Source organism: Onychostoma macrolepis, chromosome 25, assembly GCF_012432095.1.
Source record: "Onychostoma macrolepis isolate SWU-2019 chromosome 25, ASM1243209v1, whole genome shotgun sequence".
In the NCBI taxonomy this organism is placed as follows: domain Eukaryota; kingdom Metazoa; phylum Chordata; class Actinopteri; order Cypriniformes; family Cyprinidae; genus Onychostoma; species Onychostoma macrolepis.
Window position 1 is genome coordinate 7,243,469 of NC_081179.1, and position 27,831 is coordinate 7,271,299.

General features: G+C 37.7%; 1 protein-coding gene and 1 long non-coding RNA gene across 4 annotated transcripts in view; one reads left to right on the forward strand and one right to left on the reverse strand.

Moving 5' to 3' along the window:
* The window catches only part of LOC131534051 (mucin-2), a 107,212-nt gene that overhangs the window by 22,299 nt on the left and 57,082 nt on the right, over positions 1 to 27,831 (forward strand). The window contains exons 14-25 of one of the 2 annotated variants that reach the window (XM_058766678.1): positions 144 to 278; positions 2,893 to 3,054; positions 3,227 to 3,321; positions 3,417 to 3,546; positions 3,675 to 3,921; positions 4,040 to 4,080; positions 4,208 to 4,311; positions 4,478 to 4,629; positions 21,569 to 21,707; positions 22,197 to 22,301; positions 22,943 to 23,119; positions 23,213 to 23,449. In XM_058766678.1, the coding sequence (XP_058622661.1) occupies positions 144 to 278; positions 2,893 to 3,054; positions 3,227 to 3,321; positions 3,417 to 3,546; positions 3,675 to 3,921; positions 4,040 to 4,080; positions 4,208 to 4,311; positions 4,478 to 4,629; positions 21,569 to 21,707; positions 22,197 to 22,301; positions 22,943 to 23,119; positions 23,213 to 23,449 (1,724 nt within the window). Of the gene's footprint in view, positions 1 to 143; positions 279 to 2,892; positions 3,055 to 3,226; positions 3,322 to 3,416; positions 3,547 to 3,674; positions 3,922 to 4,039; positions 4,081 to 4,207; positions 4,312 to 4,477; positions 4,630 to 21,568; positions 21,708 to 22,196; positions 22,302 to 22,942; positions 23,120 to 23,212; positions 23,450 to 27,831 lie in introns of those variants that run through there. The other variant, XM_058766679.1, reaches the window with a different exon arrangement.
* Positions 135 to 4,500, reverse strand: LOC131534098 (uncharacterized). 2 transcript variants are annotated; one of them, XR_009269312.1, is made up of 3 exons: positions 4,096 to 4,500; positions 3,818 to 3,900; positions 135 to 254 (listed from the first exon to the last, which is right to left on the reverse strand). It is a non-coding gene; the product is annotated as an uncharacterized LOC131534098 (long non-coding RNA). The 2 variants fall into 2 exon arrangements; XR_009269313.1 differs by having other exon boundaries at positions 4,043 to 4,179.

The following is a 27,831-nucleotide window of genomic DNA, read 5'->3' on the forward strand; positions in this document are numbered from 1 at the left end:
TTAAATGCATTTTTTCAGAAGATGCAAGGCTTTTCCTTTCTTCTAAAAATTTAGATATCCTGTAAGCATATCAGCATTAACAAAAAGGCACTGATGACTAGATGTTCTATTTTGTATCTTAACCACCTATTTAATTGCCCCAGGTCCTGTGAGCATCTTCCAGCCCTCTTCCTCTTTCATCATTGCTGATATGAAGAGTCTTCGTCTAGAGATCCAGTTGGCTCCAGTCATGCAGTTGTATATTGTAGCCAGCACTGACGAGAAAGGAAAGATGAGTGGTGAGTTTTCAAAAATGTGTGATTAGAATCACTTTCTCTTATGGAATGTCTATTTACACTAAGTGCAAATAGCCAACCTTGTTGGGAGATGCTATATACACTAGCTCCGCTCACCAATGTCTGGTTGGCGTAGACAACATTACAAAAGATGCATGTTGAACAAAAGGCAGTGGTGTAAGGCGTAAAGCACATGGTGGAATCTTTTGACGCGATCGACACAAGTTTGACACCGCCTTTTGCCTAAATCATTCTTCTCTTTTTTCCATGACACATCAGATCAGAAAGACATCCATTTTCAATAAAAATGAAGGAAATATAAAAAAAATGGAAATAAAGTGCATTGCAGGCATTTCATAATAAAGTGAGAAGGTTTAGGGGTAGGTGTAAGGAGGGCTTATTGTCTCAATACAAGGCGACATCTATTTAATAATTATAAGAAATATGATGATTTAAACCCAATATGTTATTAATAAATGCTGTTTTATAATGTACTACAATAATGAGGTGCAAATATCTGCCATTTTTTCACTATGTAAAAATAGCATCTAGTATTTAAACTTAATGCAAAAAAATGCTGCTATAGATATATTTATAGATATATAAAAATAGTGTGTATGGAGCTGTAGTTGGAGAAATGGATGGAAATGCTGACAGCGTTGCCAACTTAGCGACTTTTCAGACCACTTTAGCAACTTTTTTCTTTTCTTTTCAAAAAGCGCCGGTAACACTTTAGAATAGGGAACACTTATTCACTATTAACTACGACTTTTCCCTCAATAAATTCCTAATTTGCTGCTTATTAATACTTAGTAAGGTAGTTGTTAAGTGTAGATATTGGGTAGGATTAGGGATGTAGAATAAGGTCATGTAGAATAAGGCATTAATATGTACTTAATTACTATTAATAAATGGCTAATATTCTAGTAATATGCATGCTAATAAGCAACTAAGAGACCCTAAAATAAAGTGTTACCAAAGCGCCTAGCGACCGATCTTTAGGGTTTGCCCAAACCTTATTTAGTTTCTGAGACTCGATGGTACTGCCGCACAAGTGCGAGGTCTCTCTTTCCCAGCGCACACACCTCTCCCTCTCTCTCTCTCTCTGCGTCTGCTCTGTTCAGCGAGTGGCTGAGAGGAGCAGCGCTTTCAGTTAAAACACATATTATGTTGCTTCTCTAATTTTACATGCAAGTATAGCCGAAATCACAGCACAGCTATTGTCTTTATCTTATGTGTAGCCTATTTGATTTTATCAGATGATGGCTGGATTATAAATCAGGATTTTTGTGCAGATTAAATAAACAGCTGTCCCTTCCGAGATATTCGTCTTAATAGGTTGCGTTTCAGTCACTATTTCATATTCATTCCGTTGTCTGACAACAGAAACAGTAAAATATATCAATGAAAACAGTTTTATTGAAAATTTAGCTGCATCAAAATACAGTATGTGGGCACAGAGAGACAAACAAATGTAATAATAAATAATAAATGTACATTTTGCATATTCAGAAGTGGTGTGAAAATGTAAACAGGTTTGTGTAAGTAAATTGCTCAGTGCAAAGAAAGAGAAGTAATGGTAACCTGGTATTTCTATGTTCTTTTTTCATGTGTCTAATAGACATGAACAAGTTCTTTGAAAAACATCTATTATCTTTAAAACATGTCTAGTCTTCATGCTCTGTTAACTATGGTTTCACTAATAATAAACATATATTGCATAAAGCATCCATATTTGTCCATGGCCATGTTGATTCGAGTATTAAAAACTTGAAAAGTATTAATCGCTAGTTAACTCATGACAATCATGCGATTAATCACGATTAAATGTTTTAATCGACTGACAGCCCATATATACCGTATTGACCCGAATATAAGACAATGTTTTTTTTCTTGGAAATACATCTGAAAAAACGCGGTCGTCTTATATTCAGGGTCTAGACTTTGACATGTCAATAATACACCCAAAACAATAGGTAGCGCCAAAAACGCATAAAACGAGTGTGCCATGTAATGTAATGTGTGTTGTAAAGATCGCGAGTGAAAACAAGTCGTGACTGTCATGTTAGCCTGATGGGACCAAACTTCCTCTGTAAGTGATTTTAAAACACAAGACAGTACCCAGATTTGAAAACTACAATAAGATTTCACTTCTACTGTTATTAAAATTTTGGTAGGCTACTATGAGATGGATAGCCTAAATATTATATAATTCAGATGGGCTACCTGTTATTTTTATGGTATATCAAACAGTGTATATTTTTCAGTGTCATTGTTGGTACATTTGTTGGTACATTTTACCAGTATTTACCAAACTTTCAAAACAAAAATTAAAATAGGAAAAATATTCAATAAAATTAAAATTAAATTATAATTTAAGAAAAAATGTGCTTTACAAAAAACAAACAAAAAAACAACAAGATTTGGTTTTCAAAAAGCCATTTTCACTAAGGTACATCTGGGAAAAGGGGGGGGGGGGTCATCTTATAATCAGGGTCATCTTATATTCGGGTCAATACGGTACATGACCTCTTTAAGAAAGGACTTTTTAAAAAATGTAGCATAGTGAATAAATTACAGGTATTGTACATTTAATTCTATATCTTGCTTCTTTCAGGTCTATGTGGAAACTATAATGATGTCCAATTAGATGACTTCAAAACAGAGTCGGGCATCATAGAGGGCACACCAATACCCTTTGTCAACTCTTGGAAAAACCTAAACTGTCCAAATCTTGAAAACACATTTGACAACCCCTGCAGTCTGCATTCGGAGATAGGTACTCAGTTTTATAAACCTAAAGGCTATGTTGCAGTATGCAAAAATTCCCAGCCTGATATTTTTCATTTGTGATACTAGAGGACAATGACCTATTCTTTTTTTTTGTCAAGGTTAAAATATGGCTATTGTGTCAGAATTAAAATCTAGATTGTTTTTATTTTTTAATTCAGAGAAAGTAGCTAAAAACTGGTGTTCCCGTCTTACAAACTCAAGTGGACTCTTTTCCGCATGTCATTCAGAAATATCTCCTGACATTTACTACCAAGTGAGTCTTTTTGCACAAAATGATAGGGTAAATGAAATATGATATACAAATGTAAAGATCCCTCTTTCTTATAATATGGGATTCATCCTCTGCAGTGGTGTGTCTATGACACCTGCAAATGTGCAGATATTACGAAGTGTATGTGTGCCGCCGTGTCCAACTATGCCCACGCCTGTGCTGCCAGAGCAGTCATTCTCCAGGGCTGGATGGATTCTGACCCCTGTGGTGAGAACTTCATAAGTATTTTTTGTTTATATGTATGGCTTGATATCTACATTATTATCTATATTAACATGTGTTTGAATCATGTTCTAAAAAAGAAACGTCAAAAGTGTGTTTGTCTGTCTGCACAGTGACTATGTGTACAGACAAAATGAAGTTCTCCTATGGCGTGACCAGCTGTGGCAGCACATGCCGCTCTCTTAGTGGACAAGATGGCACCTGCCAAGGGTCCTTCACACCTGTAGATGGTTGTGTCTGTCCTGAGAATACCTACCTCAATGATGACAGTAGATGTGTGACTGCTGACCAGTGTCCTTGTTTCAGTGGCAACCAGGTCATAAAGCCATCAGGAATAATCTACAATAATGGTGTTAAATGGTAAAAAAAATAGTAGTTCAGCATACATATTTGACACATTATTATTGATAAAACATTATTGTAAGTGTTGATGGCTTTTTTTCTTTTTCTTTCTGTCTTTTTTTTATTTTAATTACAGCACCTGTAACCGTGGCAAATTACAATGCTCCAGTCAAGTAGGTGAGCTGCAAATACCTCTTCAGCAGTTCCACCTGCCAAATTAAAATTGAGATCTCACTGAGATACAGCAGCACTGGTATGATTTGTGCAAGTTTTCTGCTCCTCATCCATGTATCTGTTGTTTTAGACTGTGTGGATTCAATGGTGTTCTTCAACTGCTCAAATTATGAACAAGGACACAAAGGGGCGGAGTGTCAGAGGACATGTGAGAAACAAGACCCCAACAGTTGTGTGAGTTAGAATGGATGGTTGGATGAGAACACTTGAAAAAGAAAAAGAAAAGAATAATATGATTATTTTGTATTTTTATAGTTCACTGATAACCTGAAATAGCAAATTTTGCATAGAATATGATGTTGCACTAATGCTGGTCCTTCTTGGTATGTTTCGTCTGTAGGTAAGTACAGGGTGTGTATCAGGGTGTATGTGTCCAGATGACCTTCTGGCTGATGGAGAAGGTAGGTGTGTGGAGAGGAAAAACTGCACATGTGTCCATAATGGACTCATCTATCCACCTGGAAAGCAAGTTCAAGAGGACTGTAACACCTGGTGAGCCAATCACTCAATCATCATAACCTATGTTATGTAGTGTATTATTTAAGGGTCATGAAACACTGAACTGCATTTTGTAAGTTGTTAACAGAGATGTTGTGTTGAGCATCTAATAAAGCAATGATAGCACCTTTTTTTTTTTTTTTTTTTTTTTTTTAGGATAAAAGTGGTTTGGATTTTTTGTGCTATTTTCATCTTCACTGTTTAAAATTTTGCCAAAATACCAGAAGATGTGACGTGGTGAAACGTCATTGTTTGAGATGCACCTAACAGTACCTTAAAAATAGACCAGACACCTGTGAGATCAAAGGATATTAACACTTATTTACTTTGTTACTAATAAAAAGTGGATGTCATTTAAATTGTTTTAAAACAAGACACCCATATCACTTATTAATTTCCTCCAACATAAAAGTGTTTTTCCATCTGTTTTTAATTCTTTTTCTAAATCTTTGATTTCTAAATTCTTTATGCACTTCAAACACTTTTGATCATGATACCACAAATGTTGCTCACTTTTCTGCCGTCTTTTTTTGCGGGTCTAAAACTTTTGTTTGCCAGTTGAAAAGTTTTGTTTGCGAGTTGAAAAGTTTTGTTTGCCAGTTGAAAGGTTTTGCTTGCGAGTGAAGCTGTGTGTCAGTGGGCGGGCTCTACCCACCAGGATGAAAGGCCTTTTTCTATTGGTCACTCTCGATTGAAGTCACAGGTTGACCACGCCCACTATGTTTCCCCGTAATCCCCGCCTCTGCCAGTCTGACAGAAGAGTGAGCGAGGTGGTATCATTAGCCAATGTTCGGTATTTAGATGGGAGAGCATGAGAAGAGAGAATAATTAAGTTCACTTGCCACTGAGTTTAAGATGTTAAGTTAGTTATCTTATCGCCATGATACGACTTCGCTCGCTCTTCTGTGGCGGCGGTAGTGGCGGGGATTACGGGGAAACATAGTGGGCGTGGTCAACCTGTGACTTCAATCGAGAGTGACCAATAGAAAAAAGGCCTTTCATCCTGGTGGGTAGAGACCGCCCACTGAGACACAGCTTCACTCGCAAGCAAAACTTTTCAACTGGCAAACAAAAGTTTTAGACCTGCAAAAAAAGATGGCAGAAAAGAGAGCAACATTTGTGGTTTCGTGATGAAAAGTGTTTGAAGTGCATAAAGAAAAATAAGATTTTTCAAAGATTTACACGCACTGCAAATTATTTTGTTTTCAATTTCTTTATTTTTGAGCCTTAAGAAGACTTTTTTTTTTGCAATCTTTTATTTTTTAATTACAAAATAATTAGTTTTGCTCTCAAGCACAGTATTTTTGATTGAATAAAAGAGACACACAAAAAAAACTCCATAGTGTAGTAGCCTACCAAACACTATAGACCAATTTCATGTAGACGTCACAGTTACGTCACTCGCAGCTGCGCGCGCATTGTGGTGGCAGAAACACGCGGTAACAAGTGGAGTGAAATGGGAAAGATCCACAGAATAAGAGATAAAATGTATTATTGTGCCTTTGGATGTCAGAATCGGAATGAAAATCATTTTTTATAGAAAACTGTCGTCAAAAACGCCATTTAAAGCTAAACGCAGACGTTTAAACAGACAGACTAATGAATGAAACCTGCTATGACTATACTTTTAAAGCATAAATTTGATTTAAACAATTGGTCAACATAATATTCACATATACAGTTCATAGGGAATATATTATATTTGTCCTACAGTTACAGCATGAAATACTATTTAAACCTTACATCACGTTACCTATTTTATCTCACAATTCTTTTTTGTCGCAAATGCAACTTTATATTTCGTATTGCGGGCTTTATAACTCGATTTAACTCAATAGCGAGTTTGTCCATTCTGAGGGGAAAAAAAACAGATGTGTGGGATAAACTCAGAAGAGAGAATGACGAGTTGATTTTTCTTATCGGATTTGTGAGATATAATCTCGGAATTGCGAGAATAAAGTCAGAATTTTTAAATATTGAAATTTAAATTTTAACGCTGCTGCCACTGCCAGACAAAAAAAAAATAAATAAATAAATAAACGATGACAGCTGTGGTTAAACGAGATAAAGAGTGGACTGGACAGAAAAGATCATCAGAAAAGCTCGCGCATTTGCAGGCGCACACTTCTTATCGGAAAAGGTTCAATAAAGTATTGTCTTTTGTTGTTATGGGCGCAAAAGGGCGCTAAAGATTTCTTATGGATCTCAGTACTATGTCGTGTATGAAATAATGTCTGTGTGTAAAACAACAAACTGACGATTTATATGCTTAATCGTGAGTAATTGTAAGTTATATACAGTGGGGCAAAAAAGTATTTAGTCAGCCACCAATTGTGCAAGTTCTCCCACTTAAAAAGATGAGAGAGGCCTGTAATTTCCATCATAGGTATACCTCAACTATGAGAGACAAAATGAGAAAAAAAAAAATCCAGAAAATCACATTGTAGGATTTTTAAAGAATTAATTGGTAAATTCCTCTGTAAAATAAGTATTTGGTCACCTACTAACAAGCAAGATTTCTGGCTCTCACAGACCTGTAACTTCTTCTTTAAGAGGCTCCTCTGTCCTCCACTCGTTATCAGTATAAAAGACACCTGTCCACAACCTCAAACAGTCCAACTCCAAACTCCACCATGGCCAAGACCAAAGAGCTGTCAAAGGACACCAGAAACAAAATTGTAGATCTGCAGCAGGCTGGGAAGACTGAATCTGCAATAGGTAAGCAGCTTGGTGTGAAGAAATCAACTGTGGGAGCAATTATTAGAAAATAGAAGACATGCAAGACCACTGATAATCTCCCTCGATCTGGGGCTCCACGCAAGATCTCACCCCGTGGAGTCAAAATGATCACAAGAACTGTGAGCAAAAATCCCCGAACCACACGGGGGGACCTAGTGAATGACCTGCAGAGAGCTGGGACCAAAGTAACAAAGGCTACCATCAGTAACACACTGCGCCGCCAGGGACTCAAATCCTGCAGTGCCAGACGTGTCCCCCTGCTTAAGCCAGTACATGTCCGGGCCCGTCTGAAGTTTGCTAGAGAGCATTTGGATGATCCAGAAGAGGATTGGGAGAATGTCATATGGTCAGATGAAACCAAAATAGAACTTTTTGGTAAAAACTCAAAGAATGCTGAGTTGCATCCAAAGAACACCATACCTACTGTGAAGCATGGGGGTGGAAACATCATGCTTTGGGGCTGTTTTTCTGCAAAGGGACCAGGACGACTGATCCGTGTAAACGAAAGAATGAATGGGGCCATGTATCGTGAGATTTTGAGTGAAAACCTCCTTCCATCAGCAAGGGCATTGAAGATGAAACGTGGCTGGGTCTTTCAGCATGACAATGATCCCAAACACACCACCCGGGCAACGAAGGAGTGGCTTCGTAAGAAGCATTTCAAGGTCCTGGAGTGGCCTAGCCAGTCTCCAGATCTCAACCCCATCGAAAATCTTTGGAGGGAGTTGAAAGTCTGTGTTGCCCAGCGACAGCCCCAAAACATTACTGCTCTAGAGGAGATCTGCATGGAGGAATGGGCCAGCAACAGTGTGTGAAAACGTTTGACCTCTGTCATTGCCAACAAAGGGTATATAACAAAGTATTGAGATGAAATTTTGTTATTGACCAAATACTTATTTTCCACCATAATTTGCAAATAAATTCTTTAAAAATCCTGCAATGTGATTTTCTGGATTTTTTCATAGTTGAGGTATACCTATGATGAAAATTACAGGCCTCTCTCATCTTTTTAAGTGGGAGAACTTGCACAATTGGTGGCTGACTAAATACTTTTTTGCCCCACTGTACATTGTTATGAGTAATTGTGGCTGGAATAATGTAGCTGTAAAAATAGTTGCCTGCTGAAATTGAAATATATATTACATCTTCATGACTAGATACACGGTGAGTTTGTCTTTACTATACATGTTAGATGTGAGTCACTCTACTAAAGGGAATCCTGTCAGATCGTCCATCCTTTGAGTGAGTACAGGTCGGCCAATTTTGTCCGTTAAAGTTAACCTTTTCAAATAACGCGGTCCCGGACAGTATGCAGCCCTTACATATGCAGGTAAAATCGGAATTTCTCAATTTATTGTTAAAAAAACAAGCTAACAGACTTCATAGCTAGCGTTAGTGAAGCGGTCAGGGGGATCTTTCTGCCACCACTGAAGCTCCGCCCACAGAAAAACATCACAATGTTTACTAACAGGAAATTGGTCTATAGAGAATGAGAATGTGACGTAACGCTGCGTTGAGTTCTGGGAAACTGCTTTGTTTGTCCGTCATATTTGCAGGATAGCGCTACCTTTCCGCTATTGAGTTTAGGGCAGTGTTTTTTTGTTTTTTTTCGTGATTGTGAAAATTGTCACCATTGTATGTCATTCATGCTGCATCGAGAATTGCAATAGTAACTCAGATTATCGTTCTGAGAGAAAACTGGATAATGCAGTATGTTTTTTCGCCTTTTTTCTATGTGTAAAAACACCAAATAAAGCAGGTTGCGGAGAAGACGCCGAATAGTAAATATGTTAATGTCACTGATTAAACCCACTGCCTCTCACTCAAAAAAAGAATCACATTTCTGTGTGTTTTTTAAAGATTTGATTATGTTGGTTTAATAATTAACTTACTTTGCCAGTATGACTCTCACTAGGCTTGTGAATTAGCAGAACTTGAACAGGACCCTTTCTAAAATGCTTAAAGTGGCTTAATGGACCAAGACAGTGATAAAGACACAATTGTAAAATATATACTATGTGCAGATACGCATATAAGCTCAAAATGTGAACACAACGCGTTTATTTACATTAAGCATTTTCCTCTCATAAGAACACGCTTAATGCACTGAGACAGTGATAATAAAAGACCACATTCTGTACACACCTTACTTATAATAAATCATAATATGTGCGGAAAAAACAGATGAGCGCAAAATACGAACATTAAATATCACTGTCTAAATCCATAAGCGCTTTCTACATTACGGTTTTCTAAAGGGAGGAAAACAATTAACGTTTAAACATGTCGCGTTAATATTTTGGCTCACCTGCATGTCTTTAAGCATCACTATACATTAAACCAGCATTTTAAAATGCTACAAAACTGTTCACAAGCTCCTAGGAATTTGATTTTGCTTGTCATTTGTTGAAATAAATATAAAAATACAGTGAATTTGTGACTCGCTGAATGTGACCCACAGTCTCTGATTCTCCTCCGTGGCCATGGAAAAATGAATATTTATAATGACAACAATTATACTTTGTCATTTAAAAGTTTCCAACGAAGAAATGGATCGACTTCTGTCAGCTTGTCGAACACACTTTTATTTGGATAATTTAATATGATGGCTGAAGCAGCAGCGAGCGTCCAGCGGGTGGCACTGTTTTCATGTAATCAGATCAACACTGTAAATGAAATTCTACAAAACCTAAGAAAAAAAAAATCTAATTATCATGCAATGCGATAAATTAGCTTCTCTTCCCTGCAAATGATACAATGAAGAATGAATGATTGTTTAACTTAAAGGCAAGAACAAAAGAAAAGATAAGCAGTTATCGGTATAGAGAATGAGAAGTAACCATGGGAACGGATAGCGTATCCTGCTAAGATGGCAGCACCTTCCCGAAATGCAACGCAGTGAAAAGATTGTGACGTAATCCTCATTCTATAAGACCTTTAGCTGTGTCCCAAATCGCGTACTTATGCACTATTTATGACGTTTTAAAGCGCGAGTAGTGCGTTCACACTGAAAATTCCAAAAAGAAAAAGTGCACTTTAAATACCCGAAAAAATGAAGTGTGGAATGTTGAACACTTCATGCACTCAACTGTTGCAGCTTTAATTACGTCGCGAAGGGGGTGGGGCTATCAGACTCCGATTATTAATGACAAAATAACCTTATATAATTCACATACACTACATGGTTGAGTGCATAGTGCATAAGGACATAGTGTATAAGTGCATAGTGTATAGTGTGTCATTTGGGACGCAGCTCTTTATCTGAACGCGGAAGTCTCCCCCGATTAGAACGGTGCTTTACATTTCCGGTTTCTAGTCACATTTACATATTTTCAGAGCCGATAATATAATGTGAAACCTATGAAAGTCATTTTAAAAAATCATGTGGCGCCATTGTTTCATCACTTTACAGTGTCGCAATGACCGTCGTTGTGCAGTAAAGGACCAGCCATAGTTCAATGAGTGGGAAGATAACATGAAGCGACGCGAGGTTAGCTGCATTGAAAACAGATGAGTGCACATACAGCTCCCGATCTGGGTGAAGTTCACAGGATTTTGTACACAGAATGATAAGAGCAAACATTATTCTAACATATATTATTATTTATTATTATTATTATTTCACACTCAGTAATTTAAAAAATGACTTATTACTTAATAAAATTGTATTATTAAAAGTTGTTATTATTATTATAAAAAATTTTAAGTATTAAAAGTATACTTAGAAATGTGTAAACAACAGATTTAAACAGACATCTCCAGCATGATGGAAATAATGAACAGAGGACTTCAGTAGTGCACTCCAAATGAAATCCAAATTTCTATGAAATCCTTTTAAAAGCAAAAGTAAAGTACAACGCAGAGTGCAAGAAGCAAGTGTCCATCTCATAGTCCAAATCACTGAAATCAAAGTTCAGTATTATAGTGTAAGAATGACAACACATCCACGTGTTCTAGTCTAAAATTAGGAGTATTTACCAGAAATATTATTAACCAGAATTTATTTAGGAGAAAAATGTAAATACGCAGTATTTCCGAAAAAAAAGAAAGAATACTTTTATTTTTTAATTATTATTATTTTTTTATTTTTAATAAAATCTATTCATTGGAGATGCTTTTGATTATTAAAATTTAATGGAACCATTAAAATGGAATCCAGAAAAGTAATGGAAAACAGAATTTGGTAAAGATAAAACTGTAAAACTCAATTGACCATTGGCAAAGAGCTTGATTGACAGGCGATCTGACCAATCAGAATGCGGATATTATGGGCCGCCGCTGCTATCTGCCATCTTGCCCGACAGCTATAGCCTGTCTCCATAGAAATCCATATTAAAACTGGGTAAAAAAGATAGACTGAATTTAAACTTTTTCAATATAACTAAATAGGGGATGGGGGCGTGACGTCACTGCTCTAGCGCCGCGGTGGCTGATGGGAAAATCGCCATTTTGTGAGGCCACTTGTATGAACGTGTTTTAAATAGGATACAGAAATTGAATAAACTGTAAATCAACATATTAAAGTTATTCAACAAAACATTATTTAGTCAAGCGCAGTGAGGGATTTCTTCTGTCTTTTGTTGTTTGATTAACATTAATGACAGACGGCACAGCTTTATTAGGCTGCTGTCACAAGACCTGTTTCACGGATCCAATACTTATACATATGTTTTCGCAACATAAGACAAACCCAACAATGCTTATGAGGATACTCGCCAGGACGACCATTTTGACGTTATTTTGTGTGTATTTGTCCACTTAAGCGCAAAAAGCTTTGTTTGTTTGTTCGCAGCGCGAGCTTTGAATGTGACTGCAGCGCACAGAAATGCGCCTCTGGAGCGCACGAGTACCGAAAGACTTAAAAAGACGTGCAAATAATACATTTCTGTGACGATGCAACAATGACCGATTAGGCAATTGACAATTCTGTCAACTGTACCGAAACTTGAGCTAAAGTCTTGTATCGCAGCGTGCAGCAGCACTAGATGAGCCGATGTGAAGAGAAGGTCAAAGAGAGAAGACGCGGTGCAGCTGAATCACTCACGCTGTTTTCAAATGACTGGTTGTGTGAATTTATTTACTCATCTAACCTACACGCTATATTGAATAAATGGTTTGCAGGAATTTCCCTCATTTTAAAGTCGAAAGCTGCGGGAATATGCGCAATCCCACACCGAAATTCAGGACCTGATTAAGCATAATTCTACTGTACATAGAATTGTGAAACATGACTTTTCCAAAACTTTCTGGGTTTATTTATTTTTCCAAAACTTTACAGGCCTGGAAATTGCTGTTTTAAAATTCCATGACTTTTCCAGGTTTTTCATGACCGTATATGAACCCTGAATGTGACGATCGGGTGCGGTTATCTAAATCAGACAAAAATATAGGTGCGGGTGGTTGGCCATCTTTTCCAGGTACCGTTTTCTTGCATCCGGTAGAAGTTTGTCTCTGTATAGTACATTTTGCTCTTTTAATCGACTTTTCAACATTGTTTTTCGTGTGGTTGTTTTAAGTCTCGCCCGATGTGGCCACACAATATGGCGGCGCCCTCTTGTTTACATCCCAGAATGCACTGCGCAGTGACGTCGGTTGCCAAGCTCTATATAAATATGTGCGGAGGGTTAAACTGTGATGTTGTTGGTTGCCACGGTAACGGCAATAAGCTAAGATATTCCTTTAAAGTACTTGTTTTGCTTACCAGAAAACCTGTCATGTCCGGCGCTGTATGCATGGCTTGTAGCGCTTAAGCTAAATACTGAGTGTTAAATAATAAAATAATGTTAAAATGTGTGCTCTTATCATTCTGTGGACAAAATCCCGTGAACTTCGCCCCCCGATCGGGAGCTTTATATGCACACGTGCGCTCATCTGTTTTCAATGCAGTTTAACCACGTCACTTCATGTCATCTTCCCACTCATTAAACTGTGACAGGTCCTTTACTGCAAAAAGACGGTCACTGCGACACTCTAAAGTGATGAAACTATGGCGTTATGTACTTTTTTAAAACCATTTTCATAGGTTTCACATTATATTGTTGGCTTGGAAAATATGTACATGCGCATGCCCAGTAGCTGCAGCTGTATCTCTTCCAGCCTTAACCACAAATCAAACAGGAGGGTAGATTAACTTCAGTGGACTTACACTTGAAAAATGGTGTGTTCCGTGGTTGAAATAAAACACTTTCTGATGTTTATTCATGTTAATTTCGTGCTTCACGTAAATATGAAAAGATGATCGGTTCACGTGTTTGAACTGAGGCAATACAGCGATATGTCACGACACATTGAAGAGCCACAAAGCGGTAATTATTGTTTGAATTTCTTTAAAAATTTAAAAGCTGAGGGGTCCTGAGACCTTGTTTCATATCAGAAGTAACCTGCTCTGTCTTCTCTGTCGGTGTGTTGTTGGTTTCCTCTTTGCTCTGCGATGTATTTTTCACTGCGTGAGAACATGAGTGTAGTGTTAGAGGGCATTGTTTGTCAGTCATGGCAACAGTAAATAAGGGTGGGTGGGTTTTGCGAATGGTCAATTAATTAGACAGGCTTTTTGATTAATACAATTTTATTTAACCATTAAAACAGAGTATAGAAAAATGAAATTGGAAAAAAATGAATTTGCAAATAAAAATTTCATAGGGCCCTATAATTATATATATTTTTTTGTGGTAATAAAAATAGATGTAAGTGAACAATAGACTTAATAGGGCAGTCGTGGCCTAATAGATAGAGAGTCGGACTTGTAACCTAAAGTGCTCCAGCGCTCTCTCCACCCTCAATACCACGACTGAGGTGAGACCCATGAGCAAGTCACCGTACCCCCAACTTCTCACCGGTCGCCGCAGCATAAATGGCCGCCCACTGCTCTGGGTGTGTGTTCACGGTTTGTGTGTGTTTGTTCACTACTCACTGCTGTGTGTGTGCACTTTGGATGGGTTAAATGCAGAGCACAAATTCTGAGTATGGGTCACCATACTTGGCCACACGTCACATCCTTTCCTTTCCTTTAAAATTACTTAAACTACATATATAATAGCAACGAGGCAATAATAATTAGTTCAAATAAAGTATCAAAAGCAAGCAATCATATGGTTTTATTGAACAAAACTGTTAAAATACATAATGTATTATAAACAATAGAGCTAATGTACATTACGCATTAAAACAAGGCCTGCAGGGGGCGCCAACGGCCTGATGATAGTCTACACATTACCGTGCGATCTAATCCTTGTTTAATATTGACCAAGCATCATTAAATTCAAATGTCCACTTAATCTTTAATATTTGGCAATTTATTTAGGACAGAAATACTATAGCCACTGTAATTAAATGAATATGTGGACATCAAAACGTGTAAACTCAGTGAGGGTTTGAGCTTTTATTTTGAAACCGCGATGTATTCTCCTGTGTTTGCGTAGATTTATAAATGATTTACCTTACAAATCTGATGTAATGTCGGCACGTTGCGTTCCCAGATGAACATTATAATAAACCCAAACTCACAACAACATGCAGAGATGGAGTTTGAGATGCTCCACACATGTAAATGATAACAGTTCCTGTGGAACTACTGTGAACGGAGCCGCTTCTTCTTCTTCTCTTGGTTAATGGCGGATTGCAAACAACTTTTAGGTGCATAACGGACCCGCTGTGTGACGCACGCATGCAAATAATTAAAGTGCATTACTGTATTAGAACTGCATTGCATATAATTATTTAATTAAATCGTAGCGTTTGTGAATTCACAATTATGCTTAATTATGATTTTTTAATTAATATATCATGCAGCCTTGGAAAACAGTCTAATAATGTGTTTTATGGATTCTCGTCTGTGAAATGCGCCACTTCGGGACATTCTAAAACGCTTAACGTGAAAAACGCTTAAAGCTTAATCGACCAGGGAACCCCACATTTCTGTCAAACCTTACTTGTAATAAACACTAACTACTGTCAAAAGAAGGAGCCCTTATTCCACAGATAAAGTGAATAATTTCACGTTAAGCGTTTTCTCCCCCATAGAAGTCCATTATAAGGAAACAGCTTAAAGTACCTTAACAACGACCGGGGAAAACCAAATTTTTGTCAAATTTTACTTATGATAAACACTTTCTGCTGTCAAAAGAACGAGCTCTTATTCAGCGTCTAAAGTGAATAATTTAATGTTAAGCGTTCTCCACCAAGTCCATTATAAGGAAGCAGCTTAACGTGATATTATTCACTTTATACGATGAAGCGCTCTTTTTTTGACAGCAGAAAGTGTTTATTATAAGTACAATTTGACAGAAGTTTGTTTTCCCCCGGTCATTGCTAAGGTAGCCTATACCTTACGTTAAGCTGTTTCCTTATAATAGACTTCTATGGTGTAGAACGCTTAACATGAAGTTATTCACTTTATACGCTAAATAAGACCTTCTTTTGACAGCAGAAAGTGTTTATCATAAGTAAAATTTGACAGAAATTTGGTTTTCCCCGGTCGTTGTTAAGGTACGCTAAGCCACGTTAAGCTGTTTCCTTATAATGGACTTCTATGGGGGAGAAAACGCTTAACGTGAAATTATTCACTTTATCTGTGGAATAAGGGCTCGTTCTTTTGACAGTAGTTAGTGTTTATTACAAGTAAGGTTTGACAGAAATTTGGGGTTCCCTGGTCGATGTTTAGGTACGTTAAGCCACGTTAAGCGTTTTTCACGTTAAGCGTTTTAGAATGTCCCGCCACTTCCAGTATTTTGCTGGTTAGTCGAGGATTTAAAAAAATTGAATAGTCGAATAAAATCGACAAATGGTGATAGTCAGCATTTCTGTTCCTCCAAACACGACGAGTCGAGTTGATGCCAAAGAGCTCAATTTTGGTCTCATCTGACCACAGCACATTCTCACAAGCCTTCTCTGAATCATTTAGATGTTCATTAGCAAACTTCAGATGGGCCTGTACATGTGACTTCTTGAGCAGAAGGACTTTGCGGGACTTTGTTTCCTTCTCACCAAGCTTCTTGCTGATGGTCTTGTTGGTAGGGGATCAATGCTTATTTGACTTTTTTTAACATTTGTATGCTGCTTTTTTCTGGATTTTTTGTTTGATATTCTGTCTCTATCAGTTAAAATAAATCTACCATAAAAATGATAAACCCTTCTTTTTTTTGAGTGGGCAAACTTACAAAATCAGCAGGGAATCAAATAATTATCTTCCCCACATGCTGGTTTTCAGAATTAGCTTTATTCGCCAAGTGTGCGCAGACACAAGGAATTTGTTGTGGTTTTTATGGTGCTCTTGGTACATACATGTATACACACATGCATATCTGACATGAGAACAGAAAAACATTTAAGTAAGACTTGACGATAAATAATAATAATAATATGTATGAATCTGGAACAGAAGATTTATGTACTGATTTGTGCATTGTTTTTTCTATATACAGCTGTATAAATGAGATATGCATATGTATTTTACATAATACTTGAGAAAGAGGCAATAATTAGAGGTGGAGAATGAATTACAGAAATGAATTTCAGAACACAGGTAATGATTCCTGTGTTAGCTGTTCAAGCTGGAGATGCCATGGGAGAAAAAAACAGTTTTTATGCCTAGATATTCTAGTACACAGAGATCTGTAGCGTCTGCCTGAGGGGAGAAGTGCAAACAGGTTGTGGCCGGGGTGAGAGGGGTCTGTGACGATGTTACCTACCTGTTTCTTTACTCTGGAGTTGTACAAGTCCTGAAGGTTGGGCAGGTGCACACCGATGATCATTTCTGCTGTCCTAATAGTTTGTTGCAGTCTTCTTATATCTGATTTGCTGGCTGACCTAAACCAGACAGTTATAGAGGAGCACAGAACTGATTCGATAGCAGCTGAGTAAAACTGTGTCATCTGCGCCTGTGGCAGGTTGAACTTTTTCAGTTGATGAAGGAAGTACAACCTCTGCTGGGCCTTTTTCACAATGGAGTCAATGTGAATGTCCCACTTCAGGTCATGACAGAGTTCAATATAAATATTTTCATTACTACTGGCACTGTTAGTTTGTTAGTTTCAAATGATTGTTAAACAGCAAGCACAGACTAAAAGCAGCCGGTGCACTCAGTGTCTGAGTGTTGCTCACTTGTTTTTATTCACTACTTGAACTGGACTGTATTAGTGGACTAATGTAGGGAATAGGAAAGCCATGGTCTCATGTGATTGACATTGAATTTGATTTTCTAGTCAAATCTTAGACATCAAAATATTATGTGACATAACTACTGCATTAATCACTCAGTATTTGAAAATACAATTAATCCTAAATTCAGTCATCCACTGCCTTTTTTTATTAGTGTGGACAGAAGACTTACCTTCAGTAAAATAAGTAACCACTGTGAAAAACTGCACTACTCTACATTGTTTAAAGTCATATAAAAATGTGCATAAAGGAATCTAATTAAATTATTTATTTATTTATTTTTTAAGTATCCGATTCCTGAGCATAAGTATCCGATTCCAGAATTGGAATTGATTCCCAAGGTTACCATGTTAAATAAAATACTCTTTCTTTCGTTCTACCGAAAATGTGCCTGGAATCCCACCGTTGCTATAGTAACACTTTTACATGCATCTGATAAATTATGGTTTATCTGTCAGGCAGATGCATGTAAAAATACATGCACCCTTATTTTAATGTTGTTAATGTTGATTTCAACTTCATATGAAGTTAGCTTTGTAAATTTAAATTACCTGTACTATTAAAGAGGATGAGCTTTACCATTCAACAGAACTGTGTGCATGGATTTTAGATACTTACATTGTTCTTGCTCCATGCAATAACTGCTTTTATTAACCGAGTTTTCTGTTTACTTAAACTGCTGAGTGCTCTGATAATATCAATGGTATGACCCATTTCAGGAGCTGTCAAAATTACAATTTAAAATCAGAGCATAGCTCACTTACATTTGCTAAAATATTGAAATGTTAACGATACTGTTTCAAAACGCCAACACCAGTGATTGCAGAGATTGTCTTATTATTGGGAGATGCGAGGGTCTGTAGTACTTACCATTGGAAAAAGTGTAAGGGCTAACATGGATCACGTGACGCGCCTCAGTCAATCTTACAATTACCTGTGTACCTGTTTCCTTCTGTGTACTGTCAAAGTTAGCATTAGCCATTACGCTTTTTTGGCTAAAGGTTGCAGGCTTGCCTTCCAGTCATTTTGGTGATTGACTGTTAAAGCAAAGCACAGTTTGAACACCCCCGTCCCCAGCTACACTAGAAGTTTTGCACCTGAGTCAGACCACTCTGTCTGTTATTGCCTGAAGTGCAGGGCTACACCCCAGAAATCTGAAAAGTGCCCGTCAAACGCCAGCTCATCCTGTTTCTCCATCGGCACTTTTGTCGTTTTTCTTACTTTGTACTTTGGTGAAAAATAAATGTAGCGAAGTTTAATACTTTATTTTTATTCAATTCAAGCAAAAGTAAACGTACCACAATTTAATTATATAAGAAAGTAGAAAAATTTAAAAATGAACTCAAGTACAGTTAAGAAACTATTAAGTTAATTTCCGCCTCTGCTAATACTGAAACCATACCAGCCTACAGCCCGACCAGACTTTAACTATTTGTTCAAACTTCAAAAAGGGTGCAGCCCTGTTGTTCCCCTGATTTCATGGCTGTGGCCTGGGTCCCACCTGGCTCCTCCTGCTCCAAGTCTCTCCTGTCGTCTCCCTGGCTCCTCCCTCCGTCGTCTCCGCCCTTGACTCTGTTCGTCGTCCTCCTCCCTGGTATCCGTCCTCCTTCCGAGCCTCCTCCCAAGTTCCCACCCATCCCTCCTCATGTTGTTCCTATGGCGCGAGGATGCACCTTCCGGGAGTGGGGCGATATGTCACGCCCATGGACTGTCAGTGTGTTTGTTTTCCTCCCCATGTGCTCCCATTGACCTAGGGTGGGTTTCACCAACAAGGATTAAGCTTAAATCTAGATTAAATCAAGGTTTATCTAATAATTCTGTTGCACCAAACTTTAAACCTTGTTTAAAAATAAGCAGGTTTATATTAAAACCATTATTTTGATCCTGGATTTATTTTATATTTAAAATAGATTAACTTTAATCCTGTTGCTCTATAACTTTAAACTCAGATTTAAATCTCAATTAGGGATTCATTTTAAATTTACAGGTGAGGAGGTTTAAATAAAATAAAGTTCACCTACAGTTACAATATGTGGCTGAATGAACAAAGACAGAAACAGTGGATGTGTCGTCAGGTCTCAGAGAGGTGTTTATTATAAATAAAAATTCAAATTAAAAGCACACTGAGCCGGCAGATTGTGAGGGTCGTGGCAGGCCATAGTAAACTTGCGTCTGCTATCGAGTTCGGGATGTGAATCCATCGCTATCTTGGTGCATCTTGGCGTACGACAAAGCAAAGAAGATAGGATCGCGGCCGCACCTCTCGTTTCTCACGCCCGCTCCATACGCGCGCTAGACGGCGATCAAATGGACAGTGCGCTGCTGCCACGAGCGGAGGTACTGTGAATCATGGCAGTTGTTTTCTCTTATCTCGGTTGTTTGTCATAAGCTATAGCCTTCTGCATATATTTCCAAGATTATGAAATCCGTATGTACTGCCTCAAAGTTTTCATTGCTCGCTTGTTCAGTCGTTTGATCAACGGTCTCTACATAACGTTAGCGGTTTATAAAGACGGTGGACCTTTTACAAGTTTATTTCCTTTATCAACAAAAGCAACTTGTCAGAGACAGAAGATAAGGAATATTAATGTTGTTGCTGTTTAATTACATGACGAATCCATCATGGCGGAGAAAATTAATCGTAGATGGAGGTTTTAATTGCAGGTTAGAATTCTAATCCCCGATTTGTTAATCAAAGTTTAAAATTAAGTGGTGCAACACAACTCAATTTAAAATAAAACCCAGATCAACAAATCCTTGATTACCTCTAAACTTTGTTTAATTTAATCCTTGTTGGTGCAACCCACCCCTAGTTTCTCCCCTGTCTAATGAGTCATTCCGTTCTCCTGTGTTTCCCCAATTACCTCATTTAGTCCCGTGTTACCTAACTAACCGGTGTCTAACGTCTACGTGCTACGTGTGTGTCTCCTGCCTGCCCTGTGTTACCCCCTTTGGATGTTCATTAAAGACAGTTGATTGAGAATTATCCTGCGTGTCCGCATTCCTTACTCCTTCGTTTCCTGAACAGCAGTATCGTGACAACTGGCAGGTGAGTTTTTATTAGGGTTGGAGCTGAACTCTGCAGGACTGTGGTTCTCCAGGACCGGAGTTCGCCACCCCTGGGCTAGACCATATGCAACCACCCGATCAGATGTGATATATTTTAATCTAAAACTATTCTCTAAAACTATTATTGTTATTTAAAGGGGTCATATGATGCTTTTTTAAAGATCATTATTTTGTGTATTTGGTGTAACAGAATATGTTGACATGCTTTAATGTTCAAAAAACACATTATTTTTCAAATACTGTACATTATTGTAGGTCCTCTATGCCCCGCCTCTCTCAAATGCGTAGTTTTCTACAAAGTCCCTCCTTCTGACAAGCGCAGTCTGCTCTGATTGGCCAACTGGCACAGTGCATTGTGATTGGCCGAACACCGCAAGCACTCGTTGGAAATGTAACGCCCCTTTCCATAATCGCGAGCTTCATCTTTCAAAATAATGTAAAGACAGTTAATAATGTCCTTAGTTTTATCATCAGTTCAAGCCTGAGAGGGGAACAGAGTCGCGTGACAGACACAATGATGAAGCTCGTATGTGTTTGCACACAAGCCACGAATTAATAATTCTTTTATCATTATTAAGTTGATTAGCCTTAAAAAACCTACTTTGAGAAGTAATGGGCATCATTTGTTTTATGTGGATATATTCATACATTCATTAAATTCATTCAAATTATTCATTTTACTATGAGGGTAACAGCTGCTTCACTACCAGTTTGAAAGTACATTAAATTATAGCTATCATAAGACGTGTACATTTGTGTAATATACTTTGAGCTTACCATGTATAATATATTTGTTCATTTTGTAGCATGCTTTTTTGACTCAACATCAAAATAAAACTGGTTTAGAAGCTGCTATCATGTTGTCTCCCCTCTTCACTTTTCTAACTAACTGATGCTGAAGCAGGTGTTTCCTGACCCTTTAATATTGATGAGAGCAGTATGGTAATCATTTTTATGTTTTATATTTCAGCACATGCAAAAATGGGACGTGGACTTGTACTGAAAAGGTGTGCTACGGCACCTGTACCATCTACGGTGAAGGTCATTTCAGGACTTTTGATGGCACAAGATACTCCCTCTACAGAGAATGCGAACACACCATAGCCCGTGTATGTTTTTCCATGTCTGTGTCACTCAGTGGTGGACAGTATTTTTTCATTTGATTACTAAACGTAAATACATTTGTAAAGTATCCGTATGTTTTATTTTGTATTTTAAACTCTTACATTTCCTGCATTCCAAAGAATAACATCACACTTTTTACTTAACTAAATTGAATTAAACCTTATTGTTCTTCATTATTTTGAACTGAAGAAGTCAGTACCCATTCTGACACAAGCGGATTCTTTTGAAAAAATCTACTGAATCCATCAACAAATTGCACTAAATGATTCATTTGCAAATTGATCTTATAGGATTACAGCTGTTCTTGAGTCAACAACTCAATGATTCAATAATTCAGATAAAACAAAAGTATAAGAAAAGTAAGCAAAACTAAAAGAAGAAAAAAAGAATGCAGTGAACATGTATTTCAACTTGAAGTCACCCATCTGTGGCAACTTCACTGTCTGACATGTTACCATTTGTGACCCCTCTAGGATAATTGCAATATGAACCAGACTCTCTCCTTCAGCCTTGTCACACAGAACAAAATCTGTGAGACCACCAAGACCATCTGCAAGTCTATCACTCTCTTATTTGGGGTGAGGTTATTTCATAGGTCAAACTGAGCATAAATGTAGTATTAGAAAATGTCAAAGTATGTAACATGCATATCACTAATGTATACATATATGTGACCCTGGACCACAAAACCAGTCTTAAGTTGCACAGGTATATTTGTAGCAATAGCCAAAAATACATTGTATGGGTCAAAATTATAGATTTTTCTTTTCATGTTCCACAAAGATATTTTGTAAATTTCCTACCGTAAATGTATCAAAACTTCATTTTTGATTAGTAATATGTATTGCTAAGGACTTCATTTGTCAACTTCACAACTTTAAAGGCGATTTTCTCAATATTTAGATTTTTTTGCTCCCTCAGATTCCAGATTTTCAAATAGCTGTATCTCGGCCAAATATTGTCCTATTCTAACAAACCATACATCAATGGAAAGCTTGTTTGTTAAGTGTATAAATCTCAATTTTGAAAAATTGACACTTAAGACTGGTTTTGTGGTCCAGGGTCACATATGTAATGCGGATAGACATTTTTTAAAAATTCTAATGCAAAATTTGTGATATAATTTGTGACCTTGCAATAATGTCATGCAAGAGAGATATCCAGTTAAATATACTGGAGTTATGGAGAATGTTTTTTACTCACTGTTCAAATCCTGCAGAGATCTGAGATATTTTTATCAGAGGATGGAGTCAAAGTTGTTGAAAGAAATGTCACTGATTACCAATATAAGATTCATTCTGCTGGAATATATATTGTCACAGAGATCAAAGGTCTTTTGAACTTAATCTGGGACAATAAAACAAGTTTAATGCTCCAACTCGATCCCAAATTTAAGGTATGCATTCCTTAAAGGTACAACCATTCAGACATAAACACACAATCACTTTACCCTCACACTTTACTCACATCCACATGATCTCTATGGCAGGGCAAGGTGTGTGGACTGTGTGGAAACTTTGATGGTAATGCAAACAATGACTTTATGAAGCACAATGGAGAAGTGGTGACAGATCCAGAAGATTTTGGGGATAGCTGGAAGATGGATCCCTACTGCCCAGATCTGAAAAACATGATATACCTTAAAGAAAACCAACACTGGAGTGTCTGGGCTGAAAAACAATGCAGCATCATAACAAGTGATGTCTTTAAAGACTGCCACGCACTTGTAAGTAACAGTATAAACTATTTTCTACAGTAGTTACATGTGATGTGTTTTTTTCACATACTTTCAACTGACCAGTTGCAGAAAAGTTATGTTTTTAGGAAACCTGTTTAAAAATAATGATTATTTTTAGAATACTTTTTGGTGACACTAGTGGCACAGAAACAGTGATGGATAAAGTACTTGAAAGCCTTATCTTAGTGATGGGTGCTTTCGAATCACTGCTTTATAGCCCTGTATTTCAGCCCGGGCCCGATGGTCCCCGACTTTTTTACGCTTCTAGGGCCGGGCTTCGGGACAATTTCACGTCATAGTTCAGACACGGGCTGGGCCTCGGGCCTGGTTTAGACTTCTCCTTAATTTTATATTTTAGACATCTATCAATTAGTGATGAAAACAATTACCGCACTGGTGGAAACAACACGAGACCGTGCTACCGTGACTCGACGGTGTTTAGTGTCCAGCAGCAGCGTGCCGTCAGTGCAGCTGAAGAGTTCTGCGCTCAAATGCACACAATAGGCTAAAGCTTGCCGCAAAGCCCCAGCAAAAGTAATTACAATGGCATGAATGTGTCCGGGGAAATAGTAAGGAGATATTTAAATTATTTACTAATAAACTAGTGTTTTCTGAGACCGTTTCGCAAGGATGAATTTGCTGATCCTGATTCGCCGTCTCCTCATTAGATGCGCCTTTAGAGAGAAATACATCTTTATGGATTATGATTATAAGGGGGTGACCCCGAATAGTCGAAGATTCGATGCTTCGATAGGAGGAGCCTGATTCGACTATCAATCTCACAGTCGAATATTCGCGGGGTGTTATGATCCCAGACAGCACACGTACGTCTGCAAGATGTCTGTTAAGGATCTGTTGATCTGGAAAGCATCTGCTGTCTACAAACGTCTGTAAGATGTCAGTTTTACATACATTCTAAACCATAAACATCTTAAAGACATCTAATAGACGTCTATTTGACATCTAAAAGGAGACGTCCAATAGACGTATTGCAGATGAGCAAACACTCTAAAAAATACGTCTTGTAGATGTAAATGCAGATGTCAAATAGACGTCTCCTAGATGTACGTGTGCTATCAGGGCCGACTCGTTCACTATCTGCATTCGGGGGATTTTGTGCAGATAGCCTATAAGTCCTAATATTAACGTTATGTTGTATAAATAACTATGCGTATTCTATATAAATAAATGAGTTAAATCCCGTTATTAAAAACCTGCTATCAAATGCTTCATTCTACTGGTCATTTTTAGCGTGCGCAGCTCAAAACAGAAATGCAGAACATTATAACTACTGTCATGTACATAACGTTATAATGAAAGCACTATTGTAAAAAAAAATTGTGAATTCTTAGGGTTTCGCTGAGATTTAATGTTAACTATCTTTTAATCAAAACATAAAACATTATTTTTGTATCTGCGAGGTGCCCGTTACACATTTTCCCTGTGTGTTAACTTCAGTAATTATGACTGGCGAATGTCTGACTTGACTCTTAGTAATGTATTTTTCCCCGCCCCCAAACATATGATTGGACTATCAGTCAACTATTGGCAAGATTCGAAAATTCTATTTCGATAATGAAAATCCTCAGTCGGGGACACCCCTATGAAAGAGTTTTTGTTTTCGATTTGTTTTATTTCGTTAAGTAGTAACTTACAGACATAATAAATATATTTATAGAAAGCTTTGGGGCATGTATTCGCTGAGTTTCATTTTTGTGAAGCGCTCCTGTTCAAGACGGCAGAAAGCGCATTGTTTGTTTTCTTAATTTTTTTTAAAAGCACAACGTTTTGTTGATATTGTGAGTGCACACAAATAAAAGTATACCCTTTACAGTTCCGAACGATGTATTACTCTTACCTTTATGAGCAAAAATGACGGCGTATCCACTGAAAAAAATGCAAGTGATCGTGCTGGCGTCTCCATGTCCTGCAGAGCACGCTTTAGCTTCCACTCTCCACACAAACGATTGGATACAGCGCACATTTTTCTAGGTTTAAAGTTTAAACATTGTTATATGCTTGAACTGTTTTATATCTATAGATTTTATTTTAGGCAAGTCGTGATGATTTGTGAAGGCTAAATTGATCAAACAGACTATGATCAGCTTACTGTATGCCACTGGCTGCTTGGTTGTTACTTTAAAAAAACAAAAACTTATAACGAGTAAAAATTGCTTCAAAGGTTTTTCTAAATTAACTTAATAAAAAAACGAAATGAAATATAATCACTTTGCCATTACATACAAAACTGAACTATTTTAATAGCTGAAATGGTATAAGCTGTTTTGGGAGAAGGGGGAAAAAAGACAGGCTTGGGTCGGACTCGGGCCGGTAATTCTGATAAGCTTTTGGACACGGGACAGGCTGGGGCCTGAGCGTCTCGGGCCAGGGCCAGGCTAGGGCCTAAATCTGAGGCCCGTGCAGGGCTCTACACTGCTTTGTGAAGCTTTGAAACTTTGTGAATCAATTGTTTCGAAACAGTGGTTCGGAGCTCGTATCAAACTGCCAAAGTCATGTGATTTCAGTAAACGAGGCTTCATTACGTCATAACTGTTTCAAAACGTTTCGAAATTTCAATGGTTCACTGCTGGGGGACAACCTCTGTGAACCCGTGATTCGGGCGAGTTCATTGAGAACCACCCCCCCAGCGGCGAACCATTGAACCAGCATATATAGTTTTACCTGATCTCGGATCAGTTTCATCAGTTTGTAGACATTTTTAATGAAACATTTTTGTAATTAAAAGGTTGAGAAGCAGTTATAGTCTCTTACTGGCCTCTATATACAAGCTGCCTATAAAACAAAGAAAGCAAGACCTGCAAATTAATATAAATTATTTAAAAAAACAATGAATTTTTTAAAAGCTGTTTTTATGCATGTTTTATAATAATAATAATAAACTTTATTTTATATTATATTTTACTTTAAAAGCAGCTTTTCAAAGCACTGAACACAATGTAATCAAATACAATAAAAAGCAATACAAAATCAATAAGCAAATGCAAAAAAAAAAAGGTTTTAGCCTGGGTTTTTGTTGCATTTACACACTTTTGTCCAGCAGGCGTCACTAGCGTGTGGTGTTTCGAGCTCTTCGAAAACTTTTTTTTTCTTTTTTGCGAAGCAATTGGTTCAATTGATTTGAAGCTTCAAAAAAGTTTTTCTCCCATCTCTACTTTATCATGTAAGTGTAATGAGCAGTCCACTGAATGGCAAGTTTAAGAACCCAAGTGCAGCTTTATTCCAAAAGTAATCCAAAATACAAACATAATCCAAACAGAGACTTGATTTGACTAAAACAGATTTGACTTGAATAGACTTGACTTGACAAACTCTCCGACAGCAGGTTACATCAATCCACAACAAGAGACAGTAGGTGCATTCGACTTGAAGCGGCGCTGCGCAGAATGACATCAAAGTACCGCGAGAGCGAAAAGAGAGCAGACGGATCCTATGCTTTCGAATCGCTCTCCCGGTACTTTGATGTCATTCTCTGATCATTCTGCGCAGCGCCACTTCAAGTCGAACGTATCTAATGTGTCATGTTCTGATTGGTTCTTTGGTTCATGAGTCATGTTCACATTGGTTGTCTTAGTCATGTGTCTTGTTTCCCATTGTCATGTGACCCTTACTGTAAGTAGCCCTCTTTGTGCCATTAGGTGTGTTCGGCAGAGAGCAGATGGATCCTTATGCTTTTGAATTGCTCTCGTGGTACTTTGATGTCATACACTGATCATTCTGTGCAGCGTCAAGTCGCTTCAAGTCGAACACACCTAGGGTGCTTCTCAATATCCCTCCTCGCTCCTCTGTCCTCCATCCTATGACCCGGAAACCGATCGAGCTCAGCCATCTTGAAGGACATCTCAATTCTCTAATTGCAACGCGAGGAACGAGGAGTGAGGAGCCTTCCAGATAAGATAAGGGCAGATCCATTTTGCGCAGCTGATAACGCTCTGAAGTGACGCTAAAGGGAGCAAGGATATATCATTTCACTTGATTCAATTCCTCCGTCCTCGTGTCTTTTCCGTGCATCCTTCCCTTGCATCCTGAAGGGTTGGAGCTAAGATGCAAGGAAAGGAAGCAAGGAAAGGAAACGAGGACGGAGGAATCAAAGGATGAACATTGGAATATTCTTGACCACTCAAGCGTCACTTAAAAGCATCATCAGCCGCTCTAAAGGGATCTGCCCATATGTTGTTAAAGTTTGTTATTTAAGGCATTCATAATAAATATTAATAAAGCAAGATACCCTGTTGAAATATGACATGTATGGTTTATTTAAACTGCAAAGCTAAATTATTGCGACAGATGTGAAGGAGGAGTAGAATTTATATGTGTGTCATGTTTAGTCGGTAAAACACTTCCGCAAAGGA